Here is a 16,221-nt window from a genome sequence, read left to right as displayed (position 1 = left end):
TGGTAAGTCATCATCTTTATAGTTTATACTAGTCTTATATATTTTGTGGTTGCATATGTGGTTGTTCTCAGTGCCTTTGAAGTTATTTCTTTATGGCTTCATCGTTTCTTACTCTACACTCATTGTCGCCAATCGAGAGAAGTGGACCTTAAGTTTATTTGTGGATACTCTCATTTCTCATGCTCTCAGGCTGTATTGAGTAGTGCACATTTGTCTGAGTAGTAAATCCTTCTATTGCCATGATATTCCTTAGGGTAGAAGAATGGCTAAGTCTACCAAACCAAGATTTTCTTATCTTGTTCTCTTGGTAATTACAACTTTTTAGGTAACAGTCAGTAGCATCAAAGAGAGTGGAAAGCACATGAACAAGGGGGCAGTAAAATGTCCAGCCAAAGGTAACACCAAGAATGCTGACAGTTTGGAGCACCACTGAGTCACCACTTAGAGAAAACCATAACAGCAACACTTGATCCCATATCCTACATACCTTCTTTTTACATGATAATACAAGCATTAGTGTTTTCATCACTGAAAAGATGGGTACCATAATAACCATTATCAACTTGGTTACTGAGATAGTAAGGGCTTGGGTAGCAGTTGTAGTAACCAGCGTAGGGGGAGATCTGAGAGGTCCTGAGGTGCATCATCTGAGGCTGCATGTATCTGCTTTCATGCACCACCATGTTGTGCCCTCTCAAATTGTTCACCATGGATGATGATGGATGGGTCTGGTAGCCCTGCATGTTCACCGTCACTGGAGACTGGTATTGACCCCCACATTGTGGTGGGTGTCCTGTGTAGCCTTTGAAAGCATTTCCTGGCAAGCATCCATTGGTTCCACCAAGCCCAGGGGGGCCAAGACCCATCACCCCATTGTTGCCCTGAACTTTAGGATTGCCATTGACCACCCTATTGTTAGCTGCAGCATTGGTGCCTTTTTGTTGTGACTCATTTGGACTTTTGATGTGGTTTTGGTTAGCATTTTCTCCCCCTTTCCTGTTGCATCCAATTTTGGCATTTGCACCAGCTTTTCCATTGCCATTCCCACTTTGCTTTGCGTTGGTTGGGGCGTTGTTTGCCTGCCTCATGAAATTAGTTTGCTTCATCTTACTCTCAAGATTTTGCATATCAGCATCATCTTCTTCTTCGTCATAATCTACATCCTCATCGTCATCATCATCATCATCATCAAAGTCTTCCTCATCAGAGCTGGATGGGGAAAGCTTGTTGTGCTGGTTTTTGAAGGCTTTGAGGCCTCGCATGAGGCCTTGCTTGTCTTGTTCTTTATTGTTTTTGTTGGCATCCTTCATGGGGTTGGCTACTTTCTTCTGCTGCTGCTTTTGCTGGTTGAGCTGCTGAGTCTGGTTGATCTTTTGAGTCCATAGCTCTGCATGCTTACGTGCTTTGATCAGCTTCCTGATCAGAGTTTCAGAGTCCACATTTCCTGAAACTGTGACCTTCTGCTGTTCTACATCTATGCTTACTGAGAAGACTCCTGAATCAGATGCAAACACAGTTAAACGATGAACATTATTACTCAATAGACATCAAGTTTCTAGCCACACTTTGTATCTGCTGTCTTTCTTACAATGTGCTTGTGGCCACAAGATAAATCATGGACATCCACAAGGAACAAAAGAGAACATGCATTGTGCTTCTAGTTTCATACTGTAACCTTGAAAACTCTGCATGTAGACCAGAGATGTAGCAGAAACACAAACTAAAGCCTTCCATCAGAGAGACTTCATGAGCACCTTTTTTTCCTTTTATCCTGCATCTGATTCTTGGACTGGAGTTGTGGAAATCAACCCCCAAATATTCGCATTTAAGAGTACTATAATCAAGTAGCAGAAGAACTTGCATGAAACAAGTGGAACTTGGCATTCCAGTAAAAGATCATCTCATGCAAAACTTTTAGCAAAGATGGATAACTGTGGAAGAGTTATAAAAGTCTTTTTGAAACAGCATTATCTTCAGAAAACAGAACATGATGAAAATATGTTCTGGAGAGGGAAAATAAGACAGAGCTAAAGATCTTGGAATTAAGTACCTTCAGTTCTATGGAGGAGTTTCTTTACTTTAAGCTTGCATCCATCACAATGTATGTTCACCTTCAGGATGTGGGTCTGCAAGAACCAAACAAACAGTCTCCTGCACTTAATCTTCTGACTAAATACAAAGCAAAGAAAGGAAGAGAAATACCTGGATTTTGAGGAGCTCGAAGTCTTCACCCTTACCCATTTCCACTGCTGATTCCTCCTGCTGTCTGAGAGATAAAAAATGAATCAGGAACCAAAGTTTTCTCTAAGAAGCTAAGCCTCTACTAAGACAACCCTGGGAAGCCTTTGCATGCAAGACTACCCTGCAGCATGGGAAGCTGCTTCACCGTTCTCCTTCTTTCCCTCTATATATTTCAGGAAGGAACCTCCCACAGGAGACTCCTTTTGTCCTACTTTTTTTCTTTTATCCTTTTGTCCTACTTGCACTATGATACATACACATATTCACATACTCTCCCTTTTCTTTTTCTTTTTGCCTTTTTACTTATTTCTTACCTCGATAGACTACAATAGTATCTTCTTTTTTAACTGTCTTAGGAGGACATTATTCAGGGAGAGAGTGTTGTGAGTAGATATGGCTTGTGGAAGATTAAATATACAGTTGAGCAGAGGAGCTAACCAACTGCGACCTGATCTGACCTGACCTCTGCACTGTTTAGTGTAGTAGGCATAGCCTGTACAGGATCGTCCCTTTGCCTCGTTCCTGACATACAAAGCCACACAAGCTTGCATTCCATACCCATTTTGACCCCTTTTTTTTTCTTTCTCTTTCATCAACTTCGTTCCTGAGATCAAAAGATGTGGAGAAAGTTGGGCAAGATAATGCCTTTCTTGTCCCCAAACGTTTTACTACGCTCAAACTGTTCTTGGGGCAAATAAGCATAATCGCCACATCATAGGCTTGGTCGGATTAATGTAATAACACAACTTAGCCTAATAAAGCTTGTAATTTTATCATGGTACTTGAAATAAAAGCACAGGACAATGAAATCCATATTTGAGAGCTTTAGGTTTCCTTTTGCAATGAGATAAAAAGCTTATCAGGAAGATTGACACCTCAATCCTATAATCTCAAAACTAATCATGGATGGCTCCAGTGGAAAGATTAATTTCGTTGAACATGATACATGGACCAAATGTGCATATATTTATGTGTATGGATAGATATTTCTTTACTATGTTATAACTTGTCCTTTTGTGGTCTGTTTTTCTCTTCCAAATTTTACTCCTTCCATTCAAGGAGTACATGACATGCATACGTATGGGACTCTTAAATCTTTTGACTGTGGACATTGCACCTTAACCATTAAATACCTCCTCAGAGATTCCTTGTAGCATGTTGGTTTAACAAGAGCTGCTGGTTTTCTCTTATTTCTATCGTGGTCAGCTTTTCCTTGGGCTGGCTTTGGGTATAGATCTCTTCTGTAGGTGGTGAGCAATGGAAGGATTACATTACTTGACTGCTATTTTTTACACTAGTTAAACAGACAAATCAAAAATTCAAAATGTTAAACATGATGTGCTTTGCTAATTCTTTGACACAATCATGTTTTCTTGGTTGTCCATGGCATTGATATTATGTTAGATGTTCTATAGGCCGTTTGAAGTCTAAACCATTGTTCTGGTCACATTTAAGTTGGAACTAGTCTTTTCGCTTCTAGTGCCACTTAACCAGTAATGTGCATTTAATTTGTAAGTATAATTGAGGCCCTAATCCCGTTATTGAGATTAGCAACCTCTTTTTATCATGTTTCATTGTCTTTATAGATGCTAGCTTTGTGCATAGCATATATTATATTGTTAAGATTTTTATCTTTAGCTCAAATTTCTTCAATAAAAATATGGCTTTTTTTTTTTGTTATTATTACTTTTGCCAAAGATTTGAAGGTGCCTAGTTATTTCTATGCAGATTCCGATCCCGGAAACAACTTTTAAAACATGCTGGAGGGCTCTTCCGCATTTTCGTACCTTTAGGTCAATTAGCTGAACCTGTGTATAGCCATCCTTGGCTTATTCCAAACATATATTACCTAACTTTTGCTTTATTAATTATATTGTTCAGTTTGATGGAGAGTTAAAAGATTCACTCATCCAACATTCTTGTTCTTATCTTCTTTGCTTCTTGTATATGCTGATTGTCTATATATAATATATATCATATATTTCCTATTTGAGCTAATTCTGGGCTGAGCTTCATTATCTATATCTACAGGCACTTCACCTTCATTTTCCTTGAGTTGTGTCATCCTTCAATTTGTTCAGTTGGAAAGAAAAAAATGCTTTATCCTTTTTCATGGGCAATTCTTAGTTTTAGCTGGTTCATGCCTTTTTATGGTTTTCAAGTTCCAGTAAAGAATGATAAATACTGTTAATTGCATCTCTGCTTCTTGTTCTATCTTAATCTTCATAATTTCCATTTTATTCTTGACTTGTCTTTGGCATCACCCACTTTTCTGCTGATTTCAATATTTTGGTACATAGATGCTGACTTGCATGTTAGTGTAGATCCTCAATAGAAATGAATCGTGAACTATAGTGTGTATTTCTTCTGAATGGAACAATGTAGAACCTTTTCGTGTATAATCTTTCAGGTTCACGAGTGGTCCGCTGCTCATGGCATTTACCTTCGTTCTTTGTTGAATTCATACGGTGCTTAACAGGTAAGAATCCATTTTGTACCCTTTTTCTTTTCTCCAATATATCTATCTGTAACTTTTTCTTAAACTCAGCCCTCAAATTTTGGTCATTTTCTTTGGTATTTGAAGGGAAACCACAAATGCCTTATAATGGATGAATAACTACACTATTTTCCTGAGGAGACAATTCTTGGCAATGTTCTTTCATGTGTCGATGAGCGGATGACGAATCACACACCGTGTCGAAGCAAAGAAATAATCTTCCATCTTGTGAATGCAGCCAGCATGGAAATATCTTCCGTTGCAAATTTAGATGCCGTGCCGCCATCTTACTTGAACAACCAGTATGCTCCGCAGTTCCTTATCTGAGGAAGTGTGATATGCTAATGCATCGGCGGTACGTACAAGATTCTACTTTTAGAATGTCCCTTAGATGTGTTTTACGTTGAATTCTTATCTATTACCTTGATCGAAAATTAAAATAAGATAGTTGACCAGCCCTGTTTTGAGAATTAAAGTCCTTTTTTATCGATCTTTCAACTTAAAACTAGGATTTGGTGGCCAGCATGTGCCATTCTATGCTCTTGATTCTGTGTGGCGAGCATGGTACCTGTTCTATGCTGGTCCTCTTTGGTAACCAGCCCAACGCCTTGCATGTTCTAGTTTGATTTGGCTGTATAGGTTGATTTGGTGGCTATCTATGCTGTTCATGGCTGCAGATGTGTGCTGACACCCCCTGCCACTGTACCCAATTCGTCAAGTTTGTCCTTGTTAACACCATTGCCACTCTCTTCTTCTGCTCTTAGCTAGAAAATTTCAGAGCAGATGATACCAGTTGTTTATGCCCTGTAAGTTTGCAAATCAGAATTCTCTGTTGTTTACGACATATGAGATGTTAAAACGGCAGCCATTGGATTTCTTCATGAAAATTCTACTCCACGCAGGCAGGCGCATTGGTTTATCATTATTTGATTTTAGTTTCTAGTATTAAAATTTTTCGTATAATAATACGATTATAACTTTTTTGTGTTTATAATTTTACTTAAAAACCATGCAAACTCTTTTGCTTGCGTTTGTTTTCAGGTGTATTCAAGTGCCACCAAAAATCCCAGAGACGTCGACCAAATATGTCCGACAGCCGATCTCTTGGAAGATTTCTTTGGTGCAGAACCTGATATAAGATGACACCCCAAGTTAGCAGACGCATGTGGAACTCGGAACGCACTCGAATTCTGCTTGCTATCGAACCTTTGCTTCCCGCTTACGGTGTCGTGAGATGGAGATCGAAAGCAGTTTCCCAATGGCGTGGATCTCCATTTCCATCATATCGTGAGAGATTTCATCCTTGAGGTCTAAGAAAGATGGGAATTGGGTCAAAAGCAGTTGATGACGCTGATGGAATCATGTGTTCGGCAACTTAATTCATGTTGCGGTCAATTCCTTGGGAAGCTAAGTTGACAATCTTGACATGATGGGTTGGGTGTGGATCCAAATCTCGACTCCGTCCTTCTCCCACCGGCACACGCTGACCCACACCCAGTTGAAGGAGCTCATCGAGTGGTCCGGGTAGATGAACTACCAGTGATTCATTTTCTCTTCCACCTAATCCCTCTGAAACCGAAGACCACTGATTCGCAACCATCATTCCAAGGTTTTCTCTGTCTCTCTCTCTCTCTCTCTCTCTCTCTTCTGTGCAAGCCAAGCCTATGACCGCTTCTTTCTCCTACTTGGGTGTGTGTGTGAGGTGGTACGTACTCTCACTCGACTCACTCCAGCCCCTTAATCCTACTGTACTGAAATGTGATGCCGCCTTCAATTTTGCAGATGCATCGACTGCTGCTGGTTTTGTTTCTCGACTCGCCTGACAACTTCAATCCGCTGTCTCCTCCTTCGAGCCATCAAAGCCTGCAGTTCTGTTGACTCGCTTGTCATACGCAAGCTAAGTATTTTTCTAGATGCTGCTAACATGATCATGGTCCCTTAAGATTGTCATTTTGTGGACACCCAACACCTCTCTTCTTCTTCTTCTTCTTCTTCTGCTTAGGACAAGACGAGCTTGGGATTGCCACGTGAAACCCGCCAAACTAGCCATCAAGAATGCATGTACAACTAGGATTTAACGTGTGTTAGTGGAAGGCAATAAGTGCCTTGGGATCTTTCCTTGTCACACAAGACCATGACTCCTTCAATAGTCCCACTCTGACATGTGTTCACCGACAGGTCATCTGAGAGGAGGCGGGTTGTTTAGCTACCGGCCGTCACCTAGAAGAAGAAGACGACGACGACGACGACGACGGCATGGGCCATGGCCATTACTTTGCGGTGCAGAGATGTAGCTGCTACGAGTCAACCGGGTAGGGGATTCGATACGGGTTGTGTCCGAAGCACGGCGAGCTCGGTGGAGGTGTTGTGTTTCGGAATGATTACGACCCAAAGCTTCGCATCGCAGCACAGGAGGTGATAGATGCTGCGAGGGGGCGGTGATGCGAAGGGAGGAAGTGCCCCCTCATAATTGTGATAGGAATTTTGCTCTTCATGTGTGTTTTAGGAAGCCATCTCGTGCATTCGCTTTAACAAAATGAGTGAGATTGTCTGTCAAGTTCTTCTTAAAGGAGCGAGAAGCGTCGTCATGAACGGAACATGTTTCGATGGATGTCTGACTTCATATTGGATTCATGTCTAGTTATAAAAATTAGAAGACGACGTGACTATCTATCTTGGGAGGCTCACGTCGAGAACCCTTTTTTTGTGTTTTGGCCTTGGTGTAAAAGAGAGACTTTGAGCTCGATACTAAGTTGGACGTTCGAGGAGACACTTGGAGCGAGATCAAAGTTTGTGACGTAAATCAAGTTTGAATCAAATTGGGTTGGTCGACTCACTCGAGGATGATCATCGACGTCAGATAATAACAATAAAGTAGCTAACTAGTTAGCATATGTAGCTATAACATACAAATCTACCTGTTTTTGAGTGAAGATTGATCCCTTGAGCTAATTTTGCTCCTTAATTCTGATGTAAAGAAGGGGAAGTAGTAGTATATTGGATACAGTTAGTAAGAGAATCTTATTTTAGAGAGAGAGAGAGAGAGAGAGAGAGTGGTACAAGTAGGGCCAAGGCCATAAATGTGGTGTGATATCAATGCATCATTAATCACACCAAACCAAACACACAACATATTCAAAAGGAGAAGCCACTCCGTTTGCTGCTGTGCTCATCTTCGCTGACCAAACCACTAATATCTTTCTCATTTTATCTTTAATCGACAGCTTAAATCATGTGGGAGGTTCGGTGGAACGAATACAACATATGCTCATCTGCCTAAGCCACTCTTTAGAGGACGACGACTGCAAACACCCACCCCGTTTGGTGATGATGACATGCTGTGGACGCAAAACCAATGGGATCGGACCATGTTAGCAGGCTTAGACGTCATCGAGAGATGCCGTGACACCACGAACGAGTTCGACTCCGAAACCGGTCGTCGCAATGATTGAAGTGGCACCACCGTGACAAGCATCGTGGATTAATTTCACGGCAGAAACGTTGAGAAGGTGATGGCCTATGACGTGCGACGCCATTAGCCTAGCCTCTCTCTCTCTCTCTCTCTCTCTCTCTCTCTCTCTCTATATATATATATGTCTCACTTGTGAGAGAGAGAGAGAGAGAGATATTTGGGGGAGAAGAAATTGATATGGGAATGGGAAAATAATGGCGATAAGAGGGCGAGTCATCGAAAATGATAGGTAAAAGGAGAGTAGAAGTGATGTAAATTAGGACTGTCATCCCATGTATCATGTGAATGTTATATAGTTAATGCACCGAGGGATAAAAAATTGATGAATTTTTTAATATATATATATATATGAGAAAAATAATAATAATAATAATAATAAATATTTATAAATTTTAAAAATTAAGGAATTGGATTCTGTTTGAATTAATATGGACTCGAATGATTCGATTAGATATATTTAGTTAGAAAAGATTTATTATTAAGATTATACTTAAATACTTATTTAAAGTATGATAGACCGTTTGATTGAGATCGTAATAAATGTGATGAAAAGTTATACACATTATTTAACTATCAATAAGTCATGAAAAAAATCATATGTCGATCCTAAAAATACAAGTACTATATGATTAATATAATAGAATCAATTTAGTGTTACGTCATTAACTTTGAGCCCACATGTTGAATGAGATTAGAGTATTTATCGAATGAGAATGATATATCGATCGAATGAGAATGATGTGTCTACGATATGTCATATAGTGTCATAATTATTTGAGTATTAATTACGAACAACAGAAAACACACTAATGTAAGCATAAGTATAAATCCATACATACATACGCACAACTTTGTAAGGCAAATGTGAAATTTTGTAAAGAAAAATAATTAGAGAGATGGATGAGAAAGAAATGCAAAAGGATGGATATGGATGTCCACAAAAAAAGTGCAGGAGAGGGGTAGAATGGGAAATGGATTCTCAGGTGTATTTAAGTTGCAGGACTCGCTTCTCTTGCTTTGGGTTCTCTGGTAAGAAACACCACACCACTCCCTCTCTCTCTTGCTTCGTCCTCAGCTCCCCTGATCTGCTCCTCGTCCCTTCCTTCGCTTCAACACATCCAAGTCCAACCTTGTAAGTCTCCTCCTCCTCCTCTCCTCCTTCCGCTGCTCGGTTTTCTGCTCGCCATGCCTTTGGGTTTTACTCGCGTTCTTTGTCTCTTCAGATTGGGAAAGGAGAGAGGAGGTTTCGGAGTCCATAAGAAAGCTGCCGCCTGTCTCGTTGGTCTAATCCTTTTCTTCTTGGTTTTTGGATTCCTCTGTCTCTGGTGGGTCGTGCTTCCTTTATCGGATTTCCTTCAGTTTGATTCATCCCTCCTCTTCTCATGCCTTCTTCAGATTTATGGATATGTTACCCTTCTTCTCTCTTCTTTTTCGTTGTTGTGGTCATTTGGTGCTTTGTTACGGTGAAAGCTCCCTCCATTTTCGAAAAATTTGAAATTTTGGCGACGTTTTGGTTGCTGCCCTGCTCATGGTCGACTGGATTTTGATTGGTATTTTCCTTCTCAATTTCTCTCTGTGTGGTTCGACAAGGAAGACATCTTTGTTGTGCTTCTCTACTGCAATCTGTTTGGCTTGGTCTCTTTTTCTGAGTATTTATAGATGTTCAGAGTGTTCTTGATCTTATTTTAACGATACTAATAGAAAGCTGTTTTACATTGTAAAGGTATCTTATTTCGTCATTATGGGGTTGGTTGGTTGCGCCCAATTCTTTTCATGATTCTCATGATCTTTCCTTGGGTTCTGAAGACACATCAAGTTGGCTTCTTAATTTAATTTCGTCTTTTCTTGAAGTTCCAGAAGAATGGGAGACCATCTTGCTTTATTAGTGGACCATCTCCTTACTGAGTCAACGCTTGAGGCGGCTATTGGAGGTCAGAAGCACGACCAGATTGCCACCGATTCAGCGCCTTTGGAAGATCCAGGCAAAGAGATTACTAGGAAGAAAAACATCAGAGACAGGAGCTGTGTTGGAAAGTTAGTTGAATGCCGAATTTGTCAAGAAGAAGAAGAAGATTACAACATGGAGATCCCTTGTTCATGTTGTGGCAGCTTGAAGGTAAAGGAAGCTCTCTCTCTCTCTCTCTCTTTTTCTTTTTTTTTCCTTTCCAATTTCCTTTATATTGTTTATCACTTTGGGTTTTATTTTTGTTGATGATGATGCCTTGTTTTTGGGGATTTTACTTGTGCGGGGACATGAAAATTGTGCATTTATCTGTTTCCATTAACTTTGTGTTTACATCTTAAATCAGTAACTTGGTTTCTGACCTAAATTCCTATGATTTTGCCATCCTTATATAAAGAAGGAAACTTGTGTACCTTGAGTCAAACAGTTAAGTAAACTGGTCGATCAGTTCTAGCCTACAAACTAACTGTAGCTCATAACTATGATTCATTAGACGTATGAAAGAAACTAGTACTTTTAACGGCCTAAAGATTTGATTTGTGTGTATTCTATGCCAGCATCTCTGACATGTTAGTAGTGAGGTGATTCGTTTAGTTTGGTCTTACTGATTAACTACGAAGTATTTACTGATTGGAAGAACCATTGCAAAACTTCAAACTGTTAGCCAGCGAGAGAGATTTTTGGGCACTTTCTAGAGTATCCTATTATGTCATCAAAATATACACAGATTTGCTTCGAGTTGATTCACTATAAAGCTATGAAAATGTTCAATTGCAAGGTGAAGAATCTGAGAACCAACCAGAATCATTTCATACTTAAATCATTACAACATCCTTTGCTAATCCAATTCAGGCGTAACCTTACGGAATACATTTTGTAAGTTAACGAAATTGCAATTAATTAGGAATCCGTAGAATGGTCAGTATCCATCATTGACGGTGCATAATTTTAGTTCTGTATCTGTTTGGCAGAGATGATTGCACAATGCTTTTCTCCACCTCCCTCAGATATGTCCTCCATTGTGTTTTGACTTTTTCATTTGATCCAGTGTTGCTTCAGTCTTTAAGACTTCTATTATTTAAAGCTTAGATATATCTGGTATCTCTTAACCTAGTGACGGAAATTGCACTAATGATGGAACATGGTGTGTCCCTTTGCTTTTTTTTTTTTTTTTTTGAGGAAATGGTCTTTTCCCATCTTATTGCTAATTTTCTGTATTATTCAGTTTAAGCCTTGTCTCCTAATTTGTGTCTATGATCTCAGTTCAACTTTACTAGTAAATTGTGTGGTACAAGTACGTTAGTCTTTGTGCTCCAGAAGTAATCAGTTCACTTACTTATTTACTTCTTGCCGTATATTTTCTTCTCATACTTTGTGCTGGATTCTGTAACATAATTTGCATAAATAATAAAAGTTAACTGGATCTTTTCCTTTACTTTCAGTATGCTCACCGTGAATGTGTTCAAAGATGGTGTAACGAAAAGGGTGACACAGTTTGCGAGATTTGCTTGCAGGTGATTCTTTTTCTGGCCCGATAATTCTCTTGACCTCAACATCCCATAACCACCATGGTGAAAGCTTGTCCAACACGCAATTGAGGCTCACTCATTAAGTGGTCATGTTTGCCAGATCACATGCTGATTGTTTCATCTACAAATGTATTTTGATGTAGCATCTGCATTGTGATAGTTTCTTTTCTTTTAATATTGCTTCTGTAGATTCTAATTCTTATCACTCATATTCAGCAATTCAAGCCAGGTTATACTGCTCCCCAAAAGTTGTTTCAGTATGGGAGTATCCCGATGAACTTCAGGTATCCTTTTCACTGTACCCTCTATGTCACCGTTTCTTTGCTTCCTCGTTAATTAGACTTCAAGTTGAGGAATAGCCTTCCTTTCTATAGGGAGAATGTTGCATATTCCTTTCCTAATTTGCATTGATGAGAGCTTCATACACTGAGCCTCCCTTCCTAAGTACATTCTGTGTTTGGGTACTGTTTCTAGGGATATTGGGCAATTTAGAGTTTCAACATTTTCAATTTGAATTGCTGATAGTGTTAAAATGCTTCTCAGAGGAAATTGGGAGATTACCAGACAGGACCTGAATGATTCTCAAATCTTAACGTTGTATCCATCAGAACGTGATGTTATGCATCCTCATGATGATGATTATTCAGCTCTAGGCATGAGAACCACAGTTTGCTGCCAGTCAGTAGCCATAATAGTGAGTTCCTTTCTATTCAAGAAGCACTTCTGTAGAGGAACTTCTGAGTCACAATTTTGTCTTCTCATGCTTCATGTAATTTGATAGAATGTGTTACACACTTTTGTTTCTATCCAGTTCATGGTTCTTTTGGTTCTTCGCCACACTCTTCCTCTCGCGATCAGTGGTGCTGAGCAGTACTCATTCACTATATTCTCAGTAAAACTCTAAACTAAGAAGTTTACGATAATGTTCTTTCAATGTAGTTGCCTAGTTGTTAGCTTCTGAAGCTCTGCGTGATGTACTTGTTTATGTATACATATATGGAAATAAAGCTACTGGTGTTGAGGACTGCTGGAATACTTGTACCGGTCTTTGTTTTGATCAGAACAATTAGGACATTTCATCAGTGCCAGCGCCAACAGGTATGTTTTCCTCAGTGGCTCTAGAAATGCAAGACAATGTCTGTTCTTCTCTGATTATTTTGGGAAAAAAGTCGATGCAGGGAACTCGGGAAGTATCTGATCGAGCTGAAGGAACGCACGAGCTTAGCTCCTGGCAGCTGGTGCAATCTCAACCACATCGCATTCAAGTGCACTGACTTGCATAGAGGTGAAGACTAAAAGGGCGAAGAATAATTCCACCGTCTCGCTTGGTGACACAAAAAAAAGGTGAAATAATGGAAGATGAGAGAAGGTAAAGCGGAGATGAACCAAAATTGATGCTTCGGCCGGCATGGGTATGCAGCCTGCTGCTCTGTACATAATGTGGTAATAGTATATTTGCTCTCAAAATGCTTGAAAATATTGACCATAGTTGGATCACTCTATCCAAAGCCACTCACTTCACAATTGCCATGAATGAAGGGAGAAGTGGTTGCACCACAAGTACCGAAATGGATGCCATGATGTAAAAGGAGATCCCAATTGACATGTTTGACATACTTATGTTGTATGCCATGGTGTAAAAGGAAAAAAACTCATGTTCATGTTGATGGATATTTATTTATGAGCATAAATAATGATTTTTTTTTCTTTGGAGCATGGAAAGAGGGCCACCCTAGCAGAATCTGAAGGTGCATGAAACAAATTTATCTGTGTGGATGTCATGATTGAAATGCAAACTACTTTAGTTTCCTTGACAAACTTCCCATGTAAGATTTATATGCTTACTTCTTGTAATATTTTTGTATTTATTAAAAACTACCCATAATTCACATTGTATTATTAAAAAATGAATAAAACTGCATCTGAAGTGGATATTTGAATATCCATTTTTGGCAAAACCTATGATCCCATAGGTGTTGAACACAGGAAGAAATAGTAGGCAATGTGTTGAGTTTGCAGCATTCTTGGAACTTAAAAGGCCCAACTGGAAGCAACTAGAAAATAATTAGAGCAGTGATAATAATCTAGTAATTAGAGAAACTGGATTATTATCATTGCTATAATTATTTCCCAGAAGGTACCTACAAATCATGCTTCAAATTCAACACATCTGCTACTACTTCTCCATGAGTTGATTATATGGTTTCATAGGTTCTGTAAGAATCGATATGAACATCCACTTTAAGTTATTCACTTTTTAAATAATACATCTATTTTTTGTTACTTATTTTGAGTATATATACATATATAAAATCGTGTGTTCCTAAAAAAAAAATTAGAACAACTTTCAACAATAATAAAAAAAAGAAATATCAAAACGGATGATACAAAACATGGTAATATGTAGATTATTAAGAACAACAAGTAATGCATTAAAGAACGTTAAAAATATAGAATCTAAATTGTCTAACAGATTATATTTATATGTGTAACATCACATATGCATCATGATTGACAAATAGAATTTGTGATGTTTTGAGATGATTTAACTCTTTCAACAACCGATAGAGAGGAATCACATTGAACTCCAATGGTGGTGACGACGACACCATTGGACCATAAATATATCTCACCGAAACAGCTGGGAGAGTGGTTAATATCTCACCCCACCGACGGTGACGACGACACATCTGACCTATCTCCGCCAGCAAGGATTCACCTTACCACCGGTCTGGCCTGTTTGACCCGGCTGCGCAAGCACAGGGATAGCTGAACCGGGAATGATTTGGTTCGGGCGCATGAACCTAGGCTTGGACCCGCTCAGCACAGTGCTAAGACCGGACCGTAAAGTTGGCTGCAGCTTCACTCAGCTCGACTGCACAGGCTGGGCTTCAGTGGTTCGGGTTGGGTTCAGCGAGTCAGAATTAATTGACTCGGTTTCACCGTAAATCACATCGAGTTCGAACCAGCTCAAGTCTAGATCGGGATTGGACTCAACATCATGGCTAATCCGGCTGGACCATTCATGACCGCCGCATCCGGATCCGGTTCACACAGACAGATTGGGTCACCCACGCTGGCTCGCTGCAGCACGCCGACATGGCAACTGGGTTTGCGTGGTAGTGGATTCCATCATCTCATGGCGATCCTCGCACAAACTCTTCGCTTTCCTTCCACCGTCCACGAAGAAGAGAGGAGAATAGGAACGAAGAATCGCGATTAAATAATAGCACTTGTAGGCTTGAGGAGGAAGGGGTTGGAACTATGGCCGCCGACAGCAGGTAGGGGCCTGCTTCTAATAAAATCAATGCCTGTTCCTCTTGGTTAGCTCAGTAGAGAGCTCTCTCCTCCTCCTCCAACTCCTCCTCCAAGGATGCATGCATCATCTGTGTCGTGACCACCGTTACCTGCTTTTCCCATCTGCCATGAGTGCCTCGAGTATACTCTTGTTTTGTTCCGTGGAGGCATGCCAATAAATTCTTCTTCCAGGACTGGTGGACGACCTCAACATGTGAGCTCTTTTATTTCTGATTTAGACATGTAGCATATGTTATTGGTGCAGCTTTCGTTTTCTTGGCAGGGGCAGCCCATGTGTGACCTGTAAGAGCAAGCTGGAGGACTCGTCTCTTGCCACTGAATCAAGTCGTGCGGTTGCCTTTGGTCCTCCGAGACGTGTTCTTCATTGCTGTTTGTTCAGGCAAAGCACGGACACAAACCAAGAAGAAGGGTGGAGGATTCCCGAGACAGACTCTTCTTCCATGGTAAATCTTTTCTTTTTTGTCTTTTATGCTTCGAAGTTTCAAGGTAATGGATTAGATCTGGGCAGTAAAAGATTAGGGAAAACGACGTCCCAACGAAGCCTACTTATGATGATTCCAGGCACGGCAGAATGACGTACAGTGGCCTGTGGGGCGCTCGATCATGACAGGAGCGAGGGGTGCGTTTCCCATGCATTAAAGCTTAGAAAAGTTACTCATGGTTTCCGTCAAAGATTGAGCTGCAAAACTCGGTTTGACCGTGAAGGATGACTTCATTTTTTGGTAATCCACTCGATCATTTCCTTCTTCGCCCATTTCGAGCAGAAGATTGACCCTACTCTTGTTCCTGTCTTCGCACGAGGTACTGCCTCTCTTTATGAGAACAAAACAAGCGCACTACTCACGTTTTAACGAATCTGCTTTTCTGGAAGTCAATGTGTTCTTTCACACAATTGGTGGGGATGAAAGTCTGATCACTGCGTTGAACTCCATTACGGCGTCCAGAGATAATCCAAGTCGACATCATGGTGCCAGCAGTTCACATTCCCCAAGAACGGAAGCAGTGAGTGGGGGAGTCGGAACGTCCTGCTGCTACGTTGTTTTTACTTGGTGACTTGCCGGAGATTATAACCCTCGATTACTGCAAGTCACCGCCAGAAATCACACAAACACGAGTCAGCTAATAAATATGCTCAGATCCAGCAGATCTGCACGCCCATGCTCTTCAGTGAGGAGGAGAAACTTCGAGCTCGAAGCCAATT

At 40.3% G+C, this 16,221-nt stretch overlaps 2 protein-coding genes across 6 annotated transcripts; one reads left to right on the top strand and one right to left on the bottom strand.

Annotated features, from left to right (window-relative positions):
* Positions 1 to 429: 429 nt before the first annotated feature.
* Positions 430 to 2,360, bottom strand: LOC103977218 (heavy metal-associated isoprenylated plant protein 37-like). The gene is made up of 3 exons (XM_009392667.3): positions 2,203 to 2,360; positions 2,051 to 2,126; positions 430 to 1,495 (listed from the first exon to the last, which is right to left on the bottom strand). The coding sequence occupies exons 1-3, from the start codon at positions 2,239 to 2,241 to the stop codon at positions 495 to 497; spliced, it is 1,116 nt and encodes a 371-aa protein (XP_009390942.2). The 5' UTR covers positions 2,242 to 2,360; the 3' UTR covers positions 430 to 494.
* A 6,878-nt stretch (positions 2,361 to 9,238) lies between these two features.
* On the top strand, positions 9,239 to 13,418 carry LOC103977219 (uncharacterized). Of its 5 annotated transcripts, none has more exons than XM_009392671.3 (9): positions 9,242 to 9,342; positions 9,434 to 9,535; positions 10,068 to 10,326; positions 11,616 to 11,687; positions 11,919 to 11,986; positions 12,246 to 12,396; positions 12,514 to 12,594; positions 12,711 to 12,800; positions 12,872 to 13,418. In XM_009392671.3, exons 3-9 carry the CDS (start codon positions 10,072 to 10,074, stop codon positions 12,974 to 12,976), a joined length of 822 nt encoding a protein of 273 aa, XP_009390946.2. In that variant the 5' UTR covers positions 9,242 to 9,342; positions 9,434 to 9,535; positions 10,068 to 10,071; the 3' UTR covers positions 12,977 to 13,418. The 5 variants fall into 5 exon arrangements, with proteins under 5 accessions (XP_009390947.2, XP_009390944.2, XP_009390946.2 ...); XM_018823865.2 differs by having other exon boundaries at positions 9,248 to 9,342; positions 10,062 to 10,326; XM_009392672.3 differs by lacking the exon at positions 9,434 to 9,535 and having other exon boundaries at positions 9,239 to 9,342; positions 10,062 to 10,326; positions 12,881 to 13,418.
* Positions 13,419 to 16,221: the final 2,803 nt, after the last annotated feature.

Source organism: Musa acuminata, chromosome BXJ3-3 (genome assembly GCF_036884655.1).
Source record: "Musa acuminata AAA Group cultivar baxijiao chromosome BXJ3-3, Cavendish_Baxijiao_AAA, whole genome shotgun sequence".
Lineage (NCBI taxonomy): Eukaryota > Viridiplantae > Streptophyta > Magnoliopsida > Zingiberales > Musaceae > Musa > Musa acuminata.
Note: the sequence above shows the minus strand (reverse complement) of the source record. Positions and strands in the feature narration are given on the sequence as shown.